At 38.6% G+C, this 16,128-nt stretch overlaps 3 protein-coding genes across 3 annotated transcripts; 2 read left to right on the top strand and 1 right to left on the bottom strand.

Annotated features, from left to right (window-relative positions):
• Window positions 1-107: 107 nt before the first annotated feature.
• LOC105386262 (TBC1 domain family member 19) lies at window positions 108-5,857 on the bottom strand. Its single transcript, XM_048625135.1, has 11 exons — window positions 5,669-5,857; window positions 5,463-5,597; window positions 5,166-5,340; window positions 4,832-4,919; window positions 4,671-4,731; window positions 4,212-4,445; window positions 1,665-1,802; window positions 1,068-1,230; window positions 617-726; window positions 447-538; window positions 108-363 (listed from the first exon to the last, which is right to left on the bottom strand). Exons 1-11 carry the CDS (start codon window positions 5,768-5,770, stop codon window positions 108-110), a joined length of 1,554 nt encoding a protein of 517 aa, XP_048481092.1. The 5' UTR covers window positions 5,771-5,857.
• Window positions 5,858-6,784: 927 nt separating this feature from the next.
• Window positions 6,785-8,056, top strand: LOC105386288 (protein yippee-like 5). Its single transcript, XM_011556814.3, has 3 exons — window positions 6,785-6,987; window positions 7,062-7,221; window positions 7,654-8,056. Exons 1-3 carry the CDS (start codon window positions 6,870-6,872, stop codon window positions 7,739-7,741), a joined length of 366 nt encoding a protein of 121 aa, XP_011555116.1. The 5' UTR covers window positions 6,785-6,869; the 3' UTR covers window positions 7,742-8,056.
• Window positions 8,057-9,427: 1,371 nt separating this feature from the next.
• LOC105386299 (transaldolase) lies at window positions 9,428-15,922 on the top strand. Its single transcript, XM_048625103.1, has 8 exons — window positions 9,428-9,650; window positions 10,244-10,367; window positions 10,720-10,827; window positions 11,003-11,134; window positions 11,460-11,585; window positions 13,802-13,907; window positions 14,268-14,387; window positions 15,407-15,922. The coding sequence occupies exons 1-8, from the start codon at window positions 9,554-9,556 to the stop codon at window positions 15,590-15,592; spliced, it is 999 nt and encodes a 332-aa protein (XP_048481060.1). The 5' UTR covers window positions 9,428-9,553; the 3' UTR covers window positions 15,593-15,922.
• The last annotated feature ends 206 nt before the right edge of the window (window positions 15,923-16,128 follow it).

Here is a 16,128-nt window from a genome sequence, read left to right as displayed (position 1 = left end):
ACTATACAAAAACAATGTAACAATTCCGACTTTACTTACATTTACTTAATTTAATCTTTTTATCTTTCTAACGATTCGGAAATTACATGTAAGTAACAACTACACAACTAAGATTTCATTAGGGACAGCTGCAGTAGTGGTATAACAGAGACAGTGGACAAGTCGGCTAGGACTGCGTCTACATTCTGTAGAGTGTTTACTTGGAAAATGTTCTCTTTCCTGAAGCTCAATATGGCGAGAGCTAATAGGGGTAGTATCTCTAGTGAGTCGTAGCCGAGGATGGCGTCCCACAGAAGTAATAGTTGGTCCGGGGGCAGGTGCCCGCTGAACGCTCGCATCAGCCATTTGAAGACTACTCTGATTCTGTAAAAGAGATAAGTAATTAAAATGCGGCTAATTTAATTACCAATATATGGTAAACAGTAAGAATTAAAGTGGTAACTTACGGATTTATATTAATATTTCTAAAATGTATCCAAAGTAATGGTTCGTTTGCTTCTAATAGTCTCTCGTATAGGAGACATAAAGAAACTATACCCTGAAACAGAAATAAAAATAATATAAAAGTTAAATTTAATATTATCGTCCACTGAAATGATATCGTCGTTAAACTCACCTGTGGATGTGTTGATATGTAATGCAACCTGTGCCAGTATCTTATGTAAAATGCTCTAAAAGTGTAGTAAAGTTGAACAGGATCATCGTATAAGTAGCAAAATGGAGTAGCTGAAAACGAAAAAAAATATAATGAAAAAAAGCTGTCATTTTTATAATGGTAGGTCAGCTGGAAAATAAAAAATATATTTCACGTGGTCGGATCAATCGGACTTAGTTCTTGTACACAAAACTGCGGTGCGGCGTCGCATCGCAAAAACCTGCGACAGTAATCAAGCATTTTCCCTGAATAACTGTCAAAACAGTCGCAGATTATTTCGATGCTACGTCGCAACGCAGTTTTGTGTACAAGCCCTATCGCAGATCGCAGTAGGCCCAAGTGGCCACAGCGGGAAGAATCAAGTAAAGGGACCAAAAGGTAGCTTCTTTTTTTAGGATCACTATCGTCTTACCATACATAGTGAATCCGTGAAAAGGGATAACCCCACTGGGCGGGAACACAGTGACGCTATCTGGAGAGGTCTGGCGCCCCTTGATGGTGACGGTGAGCGGAGTGCCGATCCCGTCTTTCAGTAGCATCCTCACTTCACTGTCTCGGGAGAAGCAGAGCATCACCTGACAGTAAAGATATTACGTACAGTCAGTTCATATTATGTACCTACGAATAAATATTTCTTGGATATATGATAAGTATATATATTATGATATATTATTATGAACCATAGGTAAAAATTTTCTAGGCATAAGTTTAAAGCCGGGACGGACGGGTTTCGTTGACCTTCGTTGCTGCAATCTGCCCTGTATTATGTATGATAAATATCCATCGTTGGGATAACCGTTGGCGTTCGTTGGGCGTTCGTTGGCCCGATCTGTACGCAGCTTAAGTTGCATTGCTGGATTTGTAGCTCTGCCAACCGACTTAGGTATTCTTTTCTAATCGTCCGTGAATATACCGTCTAGCACCTTTGCCTACATCATTCATTTCAAAGATGTGTGTAGAAAAGTTGATCAAACTGTAATAGGTATTTATAATAATAATACTGAAATACCTGATATAAAAGGTCTTCAAATACAAAGTACTGATCATCATTGGAGGCCGTCAACTGCACGTCTTTGAAGATCAACTTGTCTATCATCAAGTCCACCTCTAGAACGCTTTTCTTTAGCTTGATGAAAAAGTTGTCTTTCTGGAAACAAATAGAAACAAACTTAGCATCCTACTGGTTTGGGTTTGGGGAAGCTTATTCTCATTTTTTCCTCCACCTTTTCTCTAACTAATAGAGATATCTATAAATTTCTTTGAGTGCACATGCACATTTGTGACAAAAATGCTGAAATGTTAAATCGATTTTATAAAGTTTTTGCCACATGAAAAAACATTTCAGTCTGCATGTAAGGGATTGGTCACGCCACACGCGATCTCAAGTTCATGTCATTATCCTCCTATGTGGGACTCAATGCACAAATTTTAAGCACGTAGAGTAACAAGCTTTTTGATATACAAGAATTTAAGAAAAAGGCCTATAGGTACATATGCCCTTGTTACACCTACCGAATAGAGTGGTGAGACAGTATCTTCCGCTGAGCACTCGGTAAATTTCTAGCCGCTCATTGGTCGGCCGAGGATACTGTTTCGCCATTCTACTCGATAGGTGTAATCAAGGAATTAAATTACGCACAGCCTATTACCTGCGTGAGCACTTCAGCCCCCAGAACTTGCGACCACAATTTAGCCCTCAGACACTGCGGGCTCGCCCAGCCCGATGTGCTCCGAGAGACCCCCAAGACATGTGCTTTAGTAAATTGAACTACCTATATTTCACCTACCTGTACTTCTATAACAAAAGCCAACTTACATGCCTCAGCCTCCAGCACATTGGATCTTAATTTAATTTAGCTCTCAAACATTGCGGGCTTCCCCTCTATGGATACTCCCTCAGTTGTCATAAAGCTTCTACTACCAGCGATCCGATCATAAGGCTACCAAGCCTTTTCATGGTCCTTCGAGCCGGATGCGTCTTGGCCTATACTTACACACAGGCTATTCATTGCGATTTTTAAAGCATCTTCAGCTCTTAAATTAATCGAACTATAGTACCTACTATAACTTACCTGTGTAAGCACTTCAGCCCCCAGAACTTGCGACCACAGCTTGGCCCTCAGACACTGCGGGCTGCCCTTCTTCCGGTACTCCTGTATGACGGGCGCGTAGCCCAGCGCCGCCACGCGCTCGCCCAGCCCGATGCGCTCCGGGGAACCCCCGAGACATGTACTTTAGTAAATTGGACTACCTGTAGTAGGTACCTTCTATACTTAACTCAAGCAAACTTACATGCCGTAGCCTCCAGCACATTGAGTCTTAATTTAGCTCGCAAACATTGCGGGAAGCTTTATGACAACTGAGGGAGTATCAAAAATCTTTAGATACTCCCTCAGTTGTCATAAAGCTTCTACTACCAGCGATCCGATCATAAGGCTACCAAGCCTTTTCATGGTCCCTCGAGCCGGATCGCTGTTTGCGTCTTGGCCTATACTTACACATAGGCTCTTCATTGCGATTATTAAAGCATCTTCAGCTTAATTAATCGATCTATAGCTATAGTATCGACTAAGTATAACAACCAAACTGACCTGCGTGAGCACTTCAGCCCCCAGAACTTGCGACCACAATTTAGCCCTTGGACACTGCGGGCTGCCCTTCTTCAGGTACTCCTGTATGACGGGCGCGTAGCCCAGCGCCGCCACGCGCTCGCCCAGCCCGATGCGCTCCGGGGAACCCCCGAGACATGTGCTTTAGTAAATTGAACTACCTATAGTAGGTAGGTAGTATCTTCTAAAACTCAAGCAAACTTACATAATGCTTCAGCCTCCAGCACATTGAATCTTAATTTAGCTCTCAAACATTGCGGGCTTCCCCTCTTTAGATACTCACTCAGTTGTCATAAAGCTTCTACTACCACCGATCCGATCATAAGGCTACCAAGCCTTTTCATGGTCCTTCGAGCCGGATCGGTGTTTGCGTCTTGGCCTATACTTACACACAGCCTCTTCATTGCGATTATTAAAGCAATAGTATCGACTAAGTATAACAACCAAACTGACCTGCGTGAGCACTTCAGCCCCCAGCACCTGCGACCACAGCTTGGCCCTCAGACACTGCGGGCTGCCCTTCTTCAGGTACTCCTGTATGACGGGCGCGTAGCCCAGCGCCGGCACGCGCTCGCCCAGCCCGATGCGCTCCGGGGAACCCCCGAGACATGTAGTAAATTGAACTACCTATAGGTACCTTCTATAATTCAAGAAAACTTACCTACATGCCTGAGCACCGCAGCCTCCAGCACATTCGATCTTAATTTAGCTCTAAAACATTGCGGGCTTCCCCTCTTTAGATACTCCCTGTTCAGTTGTCATAAAGCTTCTACTACCAGCGATCCGATCATAAGGCTACCAAGCCTTTTCATGGTCCTTCGAGCCGGATCGCTGTTTGCGTCTTGGCCTATACTTACACACAGGCTCTTCAATGCGATTATTAAAGCATCTTCAGCTCTTAAATTAATCGAACTATAGTATCGACTTAGTATAAGAACCAAACTGACCTGCGTGAGCACTTCAGCCCCTAGAACTTGCGACCACAATTTAGCCCTCAGACACTGCGGGCTGCCCTTCTTCAGGTACTCCTGTATGACGGGCGCGTATCCCAGCGCCGCCACGCGCTCTCCCAGCCCGATGCGCTCCGCCTCGAGCGTGGGACACCCCGGCACTGAGCTCGGCATGTTGGGGTTCACGCCTAGTAGCGGCTCGCCGTTGGACCACTCTATGTAGAGCTTGCGCTGGAATTTATCGGTTTGTCAATGAGTATTATTTAGGTATGTAGATCTAGAGTTCTGTTGGGGCATGTAGGTAGTACCTATGTTAAGTTTTTCTCTCTTTACAGGAAAGGAGGTTATCGGTGGTACCTAACGTAGCAAATACTGTGCCGCTAGTTTAGGTGATCTTGCGATATTCTCAATGAGTACCATACCTTAACATACAGTACCTACTAGTCATTAACTTACCAGTTGGTCCAATGTCTTCACTTGCAGTGGTAGATGAGCGAATTCCCATTTAGGTTCATCCCTGTAATTTATACAGGTAAGTATAGATATGGAAACTAAAAACTGTGTCGCAGAGTAAATCTAACGGAAATGAGAGCTCAGTGTTATCAATAGGTACTTACTCTCTTGTATAAGGAACATAACCAGATAATGTGAGTAAAACTTCTAGAAAATCTTTAGGCGCGTAAACAGGTCTGTATTTTGATAGATCTGAAACAGATAATACTTGATTCATACTTGGATTCATACATACTTACTTGGTGTAATAAATGTTTATACTATTTGCGACTGTAGGTACGAAAAGGCTGTTAATTTGACCTTTTTAATCTCGTGTAAGACACCGTTCAATCTTAACAAATAGGTACCTACCCGCTATCCCTCAATAATTTGCTCTTATTTATATCCGGTAGGTAGAGGTACCTAATATCGACACTATCGTAGTTAATTAATACTTACCTAAGCTGTATGTGCTGAGCTCGTTCCACTTGTCCGCAAATTCCTCTTGTTCGCTTTGTGGTCGTATTTTAGCCAAAGAAGTCTCTAAGTCAGAGCACATAGAGTTCAACGATTTGTGGATTCTCTTCTCCCATTGAGCACTGGCTTTTGATAAAGATGTCAGTGGATCTATTTTCTGAAAAAATATTTAAAAATGTCGTCTTGAGCTTCATTCCTGTAGTTAGTAAGTTAGTCTTGGTACCAAAATAAGCCTATATGTAGGTAGGTTTCACCTAACATAAATTTATGAATACTTACACTTTGCTTGTTTTGAGTACGAACCCAGTGGAAAACGGTATTTCTTAATTTTGTATCTAGCCCTTTCTCTTTCATTGCTTGTTGTAAAGTTTGTTTAAAATCTTCTTTTTTTACATTATTTGATGAAACCAGTTTCTGTGAAAATCATAAAGTTATTGTTTTGTTATATAATTCAGCAGCATTTGTACAAAAAGCTTTGAGCTTACCTGAACATCACTGTAAAATGATTTGTATATTGAAAGGTTCTTTATTTCATCGGCTAGTTTCACTGCTGTATGGTGAATTGATTCTTCTTTTATTCCTTCCATGACTAGAAAGTAAATAATTCTATTTTAATTTGGCTAATGAAATTACAGGTTTGACTGTTTACTTTTTTTTATAAATATAATGTAAAAAGCGGTTGCCATGGTAATGCATAAACAGAAAGTTGTCTAGAGATGGGCTAGTTAGAGAATCTGAGTCAGTCACACTCACAATAGAGGATTGGTAAATAAATGTTAGGAAACTACTTTTACTGCCATAGCTACTCATGCATTTAACTAGTCCTATTAGGTAGGTACTTACATGACTAGGTAGGATATAGCTATAGGTCAAGTTCGGGTTCGATTCCCGGCTGGGGCAGATATTTGTTTAAAGACAGATATTTGTACTCGGGTCTTGGGTGTTGATATTTATATTTAGTATCTATCTATCTATGTATTTGTGTAGATATATCAGCTGTCCGACACCCATAACACAGGTTCTGCCTAGCTTGGGGTCGGATGGCCGTGTGTGAGATGTCCCCAAAAAAAAAAAAAAAAAAGTGCATCGTGTGTAAAAGTACACTAATGTTATATGTAAGCACTAGTTAGCAGCTTGTTTGTTTGTTTGTTTATTGTTCATTTATTTATAATATTTCTTTATAATATATACAGTGCTCTTAAACCTATTAAGGTTTTAATGGGCACACATCACTCATGGTTGCCATTCATAGTTTTTGCTATTTTAGTATATTTAATTTAAAACAAACAAAAAACAATGCACACATATTTTTACAATTTTCGCGCCAAACTTGAAATACCATAGACTACCGAGAAAGAAAGAACCACCTTAGTTTTAATATTTGTCGCTGCGGCTGCGGTGTCGGTAAGGATAGGTACTTCTCTCGAGAAACGGCCTAAACAATCGAATTTCCATCTTTGTCATTGCTTGGACCTTCTTGTTAGAGATGAGAAACTAACGAGAGAAGTGAAGGAGTATTATAATTATTACGAGCATTATAAATCTGCTCTGTGAGTAGCTGATCTGTCAAATTGACACGTAGCGTAGCGTAGGATTTGTTTGACAGTTTGACGTACAGATACAAATAGACGTAAAAAATAAACAACAAACCAAAACAGATTTTCTTTGTTTCATTTTCAATTCAAAATGGGTAAAATATTCCTGGATCATGTTGGGGGAACCCGTTTATTCTCATGTGCAGCTTGCGATGTGAATCTTACTAATCGATCTGAATTAATAAGCACTAGATTTACTGGTGCCACAGGTATACTTTTTACTCTACAATATGGTGGTGTACTTTACTTTTTACTTGAGTAACTTTTGATCCTTTGTGTACAGGAAGGGCGTTTTTATTTCACAAAGTAGTGAACCTAGTGTACTCGGAGGTGCAGGACCGCGTGATGCTGACGGGCCGCCACATGGTCCGCGACGTGTCTTGCAAGAACTGCGCCACTAAGCTGGGCTGGATATACGAGTTCGCTACTGAGGAAAATCAAAGGTGAGCAGTGGGATAGTGTGCAATTGATTAATATTATATTTGCACCCTTCTTTGTTATTGTTGAACATGAGAAAGTATTAATTGAATTAAAGATAGTGTGATTGCAGTTTAAAGTGAAAGGAAGGGTACTCTGCTAGAGCAGCTATTGATCTATTGATAAGTATAACCCAGATTCTTGATGATAATCTCCTGAACTGTGATAGTCTCATGATTACACAATAACATTCTGGAAACTTGATTTTACTGTATTTTGACCTTCACAAAGATAATGATGAATGAAACATATCTACCTATAAAAACTACTTTGCCTGACATAATTTGCTCTATTTTGAGAATAAGGAGTACAAGAAGCTGCAAAAGTTAATTTGATACTTTCCTAATATGTCAATAATTATTGTAAGATTTTTGTTTACTACAATGATATTATTTCAGATACAAAGAAGGCCGTGTGATCCTGGAAAGAGCCCAAGTTACTGAGACTGATGGTATCAATGAACTACAGGTCTCCAATGATGATTAAAGAGCTATAAGTATATTAACCACTTTATCCAGATTTTTAATGTCCTTCATTATAGTTATGTATCTATGTACTAAAATTAGATGAATATACTTAAGTAATTTTTCCATTCTATTAACATTAACAAATGTTTGGTAGCAGAGTGATCACTGATCAATGTAATCCTTTTGTTTGTGGTAAAGGTTTGGATTTTAATTTATAATAGTCCTAAGTCCATCTTAATTAAGAAATAGAAACCTAACAAAATTTTAATAATTTGTTACTTTTTCAAAATTATTTAATCATAGGTATCTTTTTTTAATAAAATTTTACCATTAATTGTATTTTTTTATTGTTAGACAATCATATTAATATCAATATTACCATATACCTATGAAAGAAATGGGAGACCTCACTTCACCCCACTTTTATGCTGAATGCAGAGCGGAGAGGTTTATCTGGTTGTATAAGTATACAAGTTACTACATAACTAGTCTAACTAAGCAATAACTACAATAAGCAATAAGTCTTGTTGTGTTGTGCCGTACTTGAACGACTAACTTTGTAAAAATTAGCTTACAGTGAAACTATAAAGTCCTGAAATTAATGTTTGAGGAACTAAAATTTTCAGGAGCCTGGCACCATTAGAAAAGAAACATAAAAGTCATAACAATTGTTTATGTCAATAGGCGGTTGGCTGTTTTTTTGAATTTTCTTATTAATTATAAGGATAATCTAGATAAAAGCAACAATTTACGCTTGGTTGCAATTAGGAAGATGAAGAAAAATATTCGTAGTCAAGCTAGTGAAGTTATTTATCAAGTTTTAATACAATGTTTAGCGGAACATCAAGCTGGACACATTTTGTCGAATTTGGAGGATGTTTACGCTCGTACAGCGTCTATGACGGGTATGTAGCATTGTACAAATTGTAATAACTCATTTTTATTAGTACCAACGCTTCATTTATCTATAAACCTAGGTTTAGAGCCCAAATCGAACATTGTTTACATACCACTGATTGTAGGTTTCATCTGGTTTCAGTTGAGTTAAACCTTAACATTTTGATACTTGAAGATATTTGTTTGTTTACTTACTAAATTCACATTGTGTGAATTTGGGGGGCATTGTGTAAATCAAAAAGATTTTTTTATTTTATTTTATAGTTATATCGGACCAGCGTGCCAAAGAGGGCAAAATATGGAATATTTCTAACTCCTGGTAGAAACAGAACTCGCCGTCCAAAAAGAGAAATTGATGTCTTTACTATGTGTGCCCTTCGTCAACAGATCCAGTTTTTTTTTATACAGTTGTAATAACGTTATCTAAATAAATATTTATTGGTTTCACTATTAGCCTTCATATTAACACCTTAGAGCTTGTATAAGAGCTTTTTTGTGGATGGTAAGTTGTTTTTAAATACATAAATAGGTAGGAAGTTAACAGGCAAAATTTCAAGTATCAAAGTCAGTTATGTTTCGCTATATAGGGTTGCTACATGAAAGATAGCAGTGCCCTCATTTAATTTCAGGACTTTATAGTTTCACTGTAGCTTAGTGTAAAAATTCCATAAAATAATGTTGTTTAGCGCTCGAAGCCGTATAGATATTTTACTTGTTCTGTGAACTAATCTGTCGTAAATAAACGTCAGTCAATGTCACTTTAGATGTCAGATTGACAGAATCTACTTTTGCATTTCGCGATTCGTGCTCAAATTCAACTGGGGTCACCTTCAAGTTGGAAGTTGGTGTTTTCTACCGATTTCACCGCACACTATCACTGTGTTGTATTCACGGTCTATAGCACTTACACTTCAGTTTCATAAAACATTTCAGTATGAGTGGTGAGCCCCAAGCGAAACGTACCAAAATGAGTGCTCTGGACCAATTGAAGCAATATTCGACGGTGGTAGCCGACACCGGGGACTTTGAAGGTTAGCATAAAGCAATGTACCTTCTTTATCACTTATCGAATCCTATTTCCTTACCACACAGTTTATAAGTTGTTACAAAGTTGTACATAAAGTTATTGACATAACCTTGAACTTAATAATCATGCTTACCGCTTACCTTACCTTGCAACTACCTACTTGTATTGGAAGCTAAGTACCTAAGTTTTGAAATGTGATAGCTAAATGCACTTGATAATTTACAAGGTTATTTTATGAATAACACCTTTAATTAGAGTTGTAAAATGGTCTGGTTAAGCAGTGGTTGCATGTTTTAATAAGTTGGAAATGAATGAACTTTAGACCTAAAATAGGTACCTACCATAACTTCAATGTTTCAACTTACAAGTTATGATGAAATATTCACATTATGGAAATGATCAAAATTTACTAGATATAACTTAGTTATTTTTTTGGTGAAATAGTACTGTGCACACCATAACTAAGTAGCTAAATACTCTTAATTAAGTAAAATACATATTTACACTTATATTATTTATTTAATTAAGTATTTTGAAAGACTTTTCATTGTACCCTAACTTTTAAACCTCATATTATAAACATAACATTATTTTCAGCTATGAAAGCTTACAAGCCAACAGATGCGACCACCAACCCGAGTCTCATTCTGTCGGCTGCGGCCATGGAGCAGTACCAGCACATCCTGGACAAGGCCATCAAACACGGCAAGGACAGTGGCAGGTAATTAGCATATCCAACAGAATTTCTAATGAATCTCTCACACAGGTTACTTGTGGATGTTAGTAGGGTGCTATGATTTCATCTCTGGGCTTCTTCTAATGAGATAAGGGCTTTAGGCCTAGTACGCAGCGCTGGCCTAGTGCTATGATTTTGTTTCTCAACTTTGTACTTTTGTCATAATTTATTGTATTACTCTATGTTACCATTCATATTTCACATTTGCATACAAACCAATAAAAATACAAGCACTAGTGAAAAAAAAAGCTATTGCTTGTAAGTTTCGCTTTTCATCATATGGTTGATTTTGTCTCAATATTTTTTTTCATTGAATATCATTTTTGTTGTATTTCAGCACTGTTGAGGAGCAGGTTGCAGAGACCTTGGACATGTTGAGTGTGCTGTTTGGGTGTGAAATACTGAAGATCATCCCTGGCCGAGTTTCAGTGGAAGTTGATGCAAGGTGAGTCATCTATTTTAGTATTAGGTATCTAATATAAACAGTAAATCATGATTTGATAATTGATAACCCCTATCAATAAATGTACAAACTATTTTTAGTTACAGAAAACCTATGAAATCTCGCGTAATATGGGAAACACACAAGACTATCATTAATTAATTACTTTTAATTTCAGAATTTCCTTTGACAAGGATGCCAGCATTGCAAAGGCAATCAAACTTATTAACATGTTTGCTGAGTTTGGAATCAAGAAGGAGCGAATTCTCATCAAATTGGCTTCCACTTGGGAGGGCATCCAGGCAGCTAAGTGAGTATAAACATAGACATTCTACTCTTTATAAACTACCCATAAGTATGAAAAGGAAATCTAAATATAATACATTCTCTTGCATCCTAAAAACAAGCTATAATATGCAGTTTATGAGCCAAAATATACTTGATTTTCAAAACTCCACTCACAGTTTACCAGCAATGCATTAGTATAATCTATATTGTGAGACGCAATTCTAGAATCATCATCGTCATTAGCCCACCACCGTCTAAGAACGGGGGGGATTTAACTGCCGCACTATCAATTGAAGTTTGCATATACACAAGCACACAGGTATTAATACATAGTTGTTTCCCTGCAGAGAGTTGGAGAAGAAGCACGGCATCCACTGCAACCTGACGCTGCTGTTCTCCATGGCCCAGGCCATCGCCTGCGCCGAGGCTCACGTCACCCTCATCTCACCCTTCGTCGGACGCATTCTTGACTGGTAAGCCACTAACTTGTGGTTACTTATTTACTATATACCTAAGCAGAATATCCCTCTTCATATTAAAAACAAAATACAAGATAAACGCAGATTGCGTAGAGTTTGGCACGCCTCAAGGCACCCAAGCGATAAAGCAGCTCTAAATAAAGCATCTCGTGAGTTAAAGAAGATTCTACAGGAAGCTAAAAATGCCACCGTCAAACACTATGTTACCTGTCTATCGGCCAATGGTAAAGGTGAACATTCACTGTGGAAAGCCACTAAAGGGCTGAATCAACCCCAAATAGCAATTCCACCAATAAGATCAGGAACAACCTCATGGGCCCGGAGCGATAGTGAAAAAGCAGAAGTATTTGCTAAACATCTCGCGTCAGTCTTCCAGCCAAACGAAGGGGAAGAAGATACACTGATAGATGAAGTGCTAAATCAAGACTTTCAACTGGACCTACCATTGAAACCTACATCCCCGAGAGAAATCCATCGTAGAATTAAAGAGCTGGAAACCCATAAAGCACCCGGGTTCGACCTAATCACACCTAGAATCCTCAAAGAACTGCCTAGAAGATGTGTTGTATTCCTCGCATGTCTATTCAATGCTATCTTTAGAACTCACCATGTACCGAGTATTTGGAAGGTATCTCAAATCATACTAGTTCACAAAAATGGGAAGCCCACCGACAGAGTCGACTCTTATCGCCCTATCAGCCTGACGCCGATACTATCAAAGTTGTGGGAAACAATTCTCCTTCATCGCCTTTCATCTACCTTGGCTAAGGAAAACATTATCCCAGAACACCAATTTGGATTCCGAAAAATGCACGCCACAATTGAACAAGTCCACAGAGTATATAACGCGGTCCGGCAATGCTTCGAGAAGAAGGAATACTGCTCTGCTGCATTCATTGACATTCAACAAGCATTTGACAGAGTTTGGCACAAAGGTCTCTTGTACAAAATCAAGACACTCTTACCTCACTCATTCTATCCTATCTTATCATCATACCTCAGTAACAGACTATTTCAAGTCAAACAAAAAGAAGCAAGATCAAACCTCTATGAATGTAAGGCAGGTGTCCCACAGGGATCAGTCTTGGGCCCAGTTCTCTACAACATCTTCACCTCGGACATGCCCCAGACTCCGAGAGTAACTATAGCCACATATGCTGATGACGCGGCATTCCTATCCTGTGATCGTGAACCCGAAATTGCATCACTAAATCTACAACTCCAGCTGGACCAAACAAACATTTGGCTTAAGAAATGGCGCATAAAGGCAAGTGCTCAAAAATCAAACCACATCACGTTCACACTCAACAGAAGGGACTGCCCTGGTGTCAGATTGGGCGATGCTACTTTGCCCCACTCCAACTCTGTGAAATACCTTGGATTCCACTTGGACAGACGATTAACCTGGAGCAATCACATAAAAAAAAGAGGGATGAACTGAACTTAAAATTCAAGAACTTGTACTGGCTGCTGGGTCGACGGTCTGTTCTTTCAGTTGACAACAAACTTCTCATATACAACAGCATCCTGAAACCAATATGGACTTATGGTATTCCTCTATGGGGGTCAGCTGCCAAATCTAACATAATGTGCTTACAAAGGGCTCAAAACAATGTCCTAAAAGCCATATGTAACCCACCTTGGTTTATAAAAACAAGTGAAGTTCACGATTACCTGGGGGTACCGACAGTACAGGAAGAAATTGCTTCATATAAAATGAAATACAAGCTCAGACTGGCAAATCATCCCAACTCACTAGCTTCTAATTTGCTAGACCCATCTAACCTGACTCACAGGCTCAAGAGAGCAAATGTGCTGCATTAATAAAGGGGTACTCTGACAGTGGTCAGATCTCTCTGAACGTCAATGATCTTTCCACAAATCTGATAAAAGTCTGGCGACTGATGGCAGATGCAACAAGAAAAAAAAAAAAAAAAAAAAAAAAACTTATTTACTATTATAAAGTATGTTATATTAAATTGATTTATACTGTTTTTTATACTCTTTTTGAGGAATGAATTAGCATAGCTAAGAATGATGTCACGGTTGACAACCAATAAGTGTGAAATGTGTCAAATAAAATCCCATCCATTCAAAAAACAAAATAGTTTTTTCGGACACCTTGTTTTGTCTTTAAACTCCTCATATATGTTACTACTAGCTATCTGGAATGTTTTATGGATAATAATTATATTCTATCTCCCATACAGGTATGTCGAGCACACAAAGAAGACGTACGAGCCTAAGGAGGACCCCGGAGTCCTGTCCGTCACGAGAGTCTACAACTACTACAAGAAGTTTGGCTACAAGACACAGGTAATTTACTTTACCTTTATTCATAGATAGCCATGATGTATGATATACCAACTGAAAGTATGCTCTTTGTCCCGATTGGTTATTGAATTACCCTAGCTGGGTCATTGGGTCTCAATCGCTACTACAGTTTGTAGTTAGTGGTTTATCACTGGCACACTATAAATAAGTAGAAAAGAGAGAAGTTTCTATGTACGAGCTAATTAAATTTAGACAGTTGGGCAAGGCACTATCTCATATCTGTTATAATGAAGCTGCCCCACCCAGGACGCAGGACTATATGAATTCGTAAACCATTTGTAAAAATTGCTGTAACATTAGTAGGTGACACAGGCCCATATAAACCTATTAACTAATTCGCAGGTGATGGGCGCGTCGTTCCGCAACACGGGCGAGATCCGCGAGCTGGCGGGCTCGGACCTGCTCACCATCAGCCCCAAGCTGCTGCAGGAGCTCGCCGCCAGCGACACGCCGCTCAAGCGGGTGAGTCATGTACATTGATTAAGATGGGAAATTGAAATAGAAAAGTTTTTACAAAGTGGAAAAAATACACATTTCATGCTGGCACCCCACTTGAATATTCGTATTTGTTATTGGATGTTTGCTGTATTTGCTAAATAGTAAAAAATCTATAATTTTGCAAGTCACCTCTGACTACCCCTTCGGGGATTACAGTTGTGATATGTGTAATTTTGGAAAATATACTGACCACACATGGCAGTTTTGGCAAATACGAATAACCAAGTGGGGTGGTAGCATAAGAAAACCAAAGAACCCGTAATCGATCACAGTTTATCATCCGGATATTTCGTAGGTCAGCAAAAAATTTCTGTAACTATAAATGGAGACATCAACTGTTTTCGTCTCACGAGCTAATATTTACTATAAATCATGCATTATCGGCTAAAATTGCGGCCATTATTGGCAATCTTTTCTGTACTAGAATACGCACTGATCGACCTACTAAAATGCATTTATATATAAATTGGATAACTAAAACTTAAAATTGAAGCATGATGGTATTCACTTATAATTTAAGTATCATGTTATCAGCAATATGGTTGGTGATTGCGGCTTATATTGTTATGTTTTGTTATCGGAATGATATTCAGATTTATATCTCTTATCATCATTGATTCAAGTTTATTTTACGAATGAGTGATGTTCAAATGATATATAATCACATATATTTTACCAAAAAGACGAACATAGCAACTGTTGCGTTAGTGAATGCTATTGATATACAATATTTTTTGGTGTTTTTTTTATCTCATCACATACTAAACAGAAAAACACGCATGCGAATAAGAAATTGCATCCCTTCTAATCTAACGATAAGTATCACTCATACATAACACTTTAATTTTATTATTGCATGTTTAACAGTTCAACCAATCTGTTACTTAACTCTGTACAAAACAAAATGTGATTGACCCGCTGGCACACTGTGCGTGGGCCGTTGCTAACCGGTGATTAACTTACATAACTCCGTTTATCTATAGGTGCTCGACCCCAAGGTGGCCGCCCAGAGCGACCTTGAGAAGATCAGCCTGACCGAGGCGATGTTCCGCTGGCAAATGAACGAGGACCAGATGGCCACCGACAAGCTGTCCGATGGCATCCGCAAGTTCGCGGCCGACACCAGGAAACTGGAGTCTCTCATCAAAGGACTCATGGCTAAGAAGTAAAAAGTTTACGCATTGATTGGATTCTTCTTCTTGGATTGGTTAATTTATACTTCGTACTTAATTGTACCGATAATTGATTTTTTTTTTGTTTTCAAAAGTGATATTTTTTGGCTCAGTTTTATACAAATTGTTTTTTATGTGTTAAGTTTAGCTATAAAGCATGTTTGTAATTTAAGTACAAATGTATGTTTGTAGCGCATTCACAAACCCGTGTGGGACCATTATTGCATTGTTAATACATTCCTATATATTTTTTGATTCCTGTTGTTTATATTGGGTGTAATGGTGCATCAGATTTCTATTAGTAAATAAAAAAACTTTTTTGCAACAGTTTTTTGTTTATTTTATCAGAGCAAAATGTTTGTGTCGGAGGCAATTTGTAAAACAAAAGTAGTATCGGCAGATTATTTCGTACTTTAATGAAACATCCCTTGCAACTATTATGTCCTACTCCTACCTGTATTCATGAGTACCCTTTGTGACCTTACTTCTTATTGTTGACTTGATCATTGACATGGAATTGCGCAAAGTTTTGA

This window comes from Plutella xylostella, chromosome 13, assembly GCF_932276165.1.
Source record: "Plutella xylostella chromosome 13, ilPluXylo3.1, whole genome shotgun sequence".
Taxonomy (NCBI): Eukaryota; Metazoa; Arthropoda; class Insecta; order Lepidoptera; family Plutellidae; genus Plutella; species Plutella xylostella.
Note: the sequence above shows the minus strand (reverse complement) of the source record. Positions and strands in the feature narration are given on the sequence as shown.

What these genes read in the sequence shown, in the direction of transcription:
- LOC105386262 (XM_048625135.1), bottom strand. Translation starts at nt 5,770, where the DNA reads ATGGAAGGAATAAAAGAAGAATCAATTCACCATACAGCAGTGAAACTA. An exon ending in GCTCAGCACATACAGCTTAG is followed by an intron (nt 4,920 to 5,165) that starts GTAAGTATTAAT and finishes TATCTGTTTCAG; the next exon opens with ATCTATCAAAATACAGACCT. An exon ending in AGAAATATTAATATAAATCC is followed by an intron (nt 364 to 446) that starts GTAAGTTACCAC and finishes TCTCTTTTACAG; the next exon opens with AATCAGAGTAGTCTTCAAAT.
- LOC105386288 (XM_011556814.3), top strand. Translation starts at nt 6,870, where the DNA reads ATGGGTAAAATATTCCTGGATCATGTTGGGGGAACCCGTTTATTCTCA. An exon ending in TAGATTTACTGGTGCCACAG is followed by an intron (nt 6,988 to 7,061) that starts GTATACTTTTTA and finishes CTTTGTGTACAG; the next exon opens with GAAGGGCGTTTTTATTTCAC. An exon ending in GCTACTGAGGAAAATCAAAG is followed by an intron (nt 7,222 to 7,653) that starts GTGAGCAGTGGG and finishes ATATTATTTCAG; the next exon opens with ATACAAAGAAGGCCGTGTGA.
- LOC105386299 (XM_048625103.1), top strand. Translation starts at nt 9,554, where the DNA reads ATGAGTGGTGAGCCCCAAGCGAAACGTACCAAAATGAGTGCTCTGGAC. An exon ending in TCAGTGGAAGTTGATGCAAG is followed by an intron (nt 10,828 to 11,002) that starts GTGAGTCATCTA and finishes TTTTAATTTCAG; the next exon opens with AATTTCCTTTGACAAGGATG. An exon ending in GCGACACGCCGCTCAAGCGG is followed by an intron (nt 14,388 to 15,406) that starts GTGAGTCATGTA and finishes GTTTATCTATAG; the next exon opens with GTGCTCGACCCCAAGGTGGC.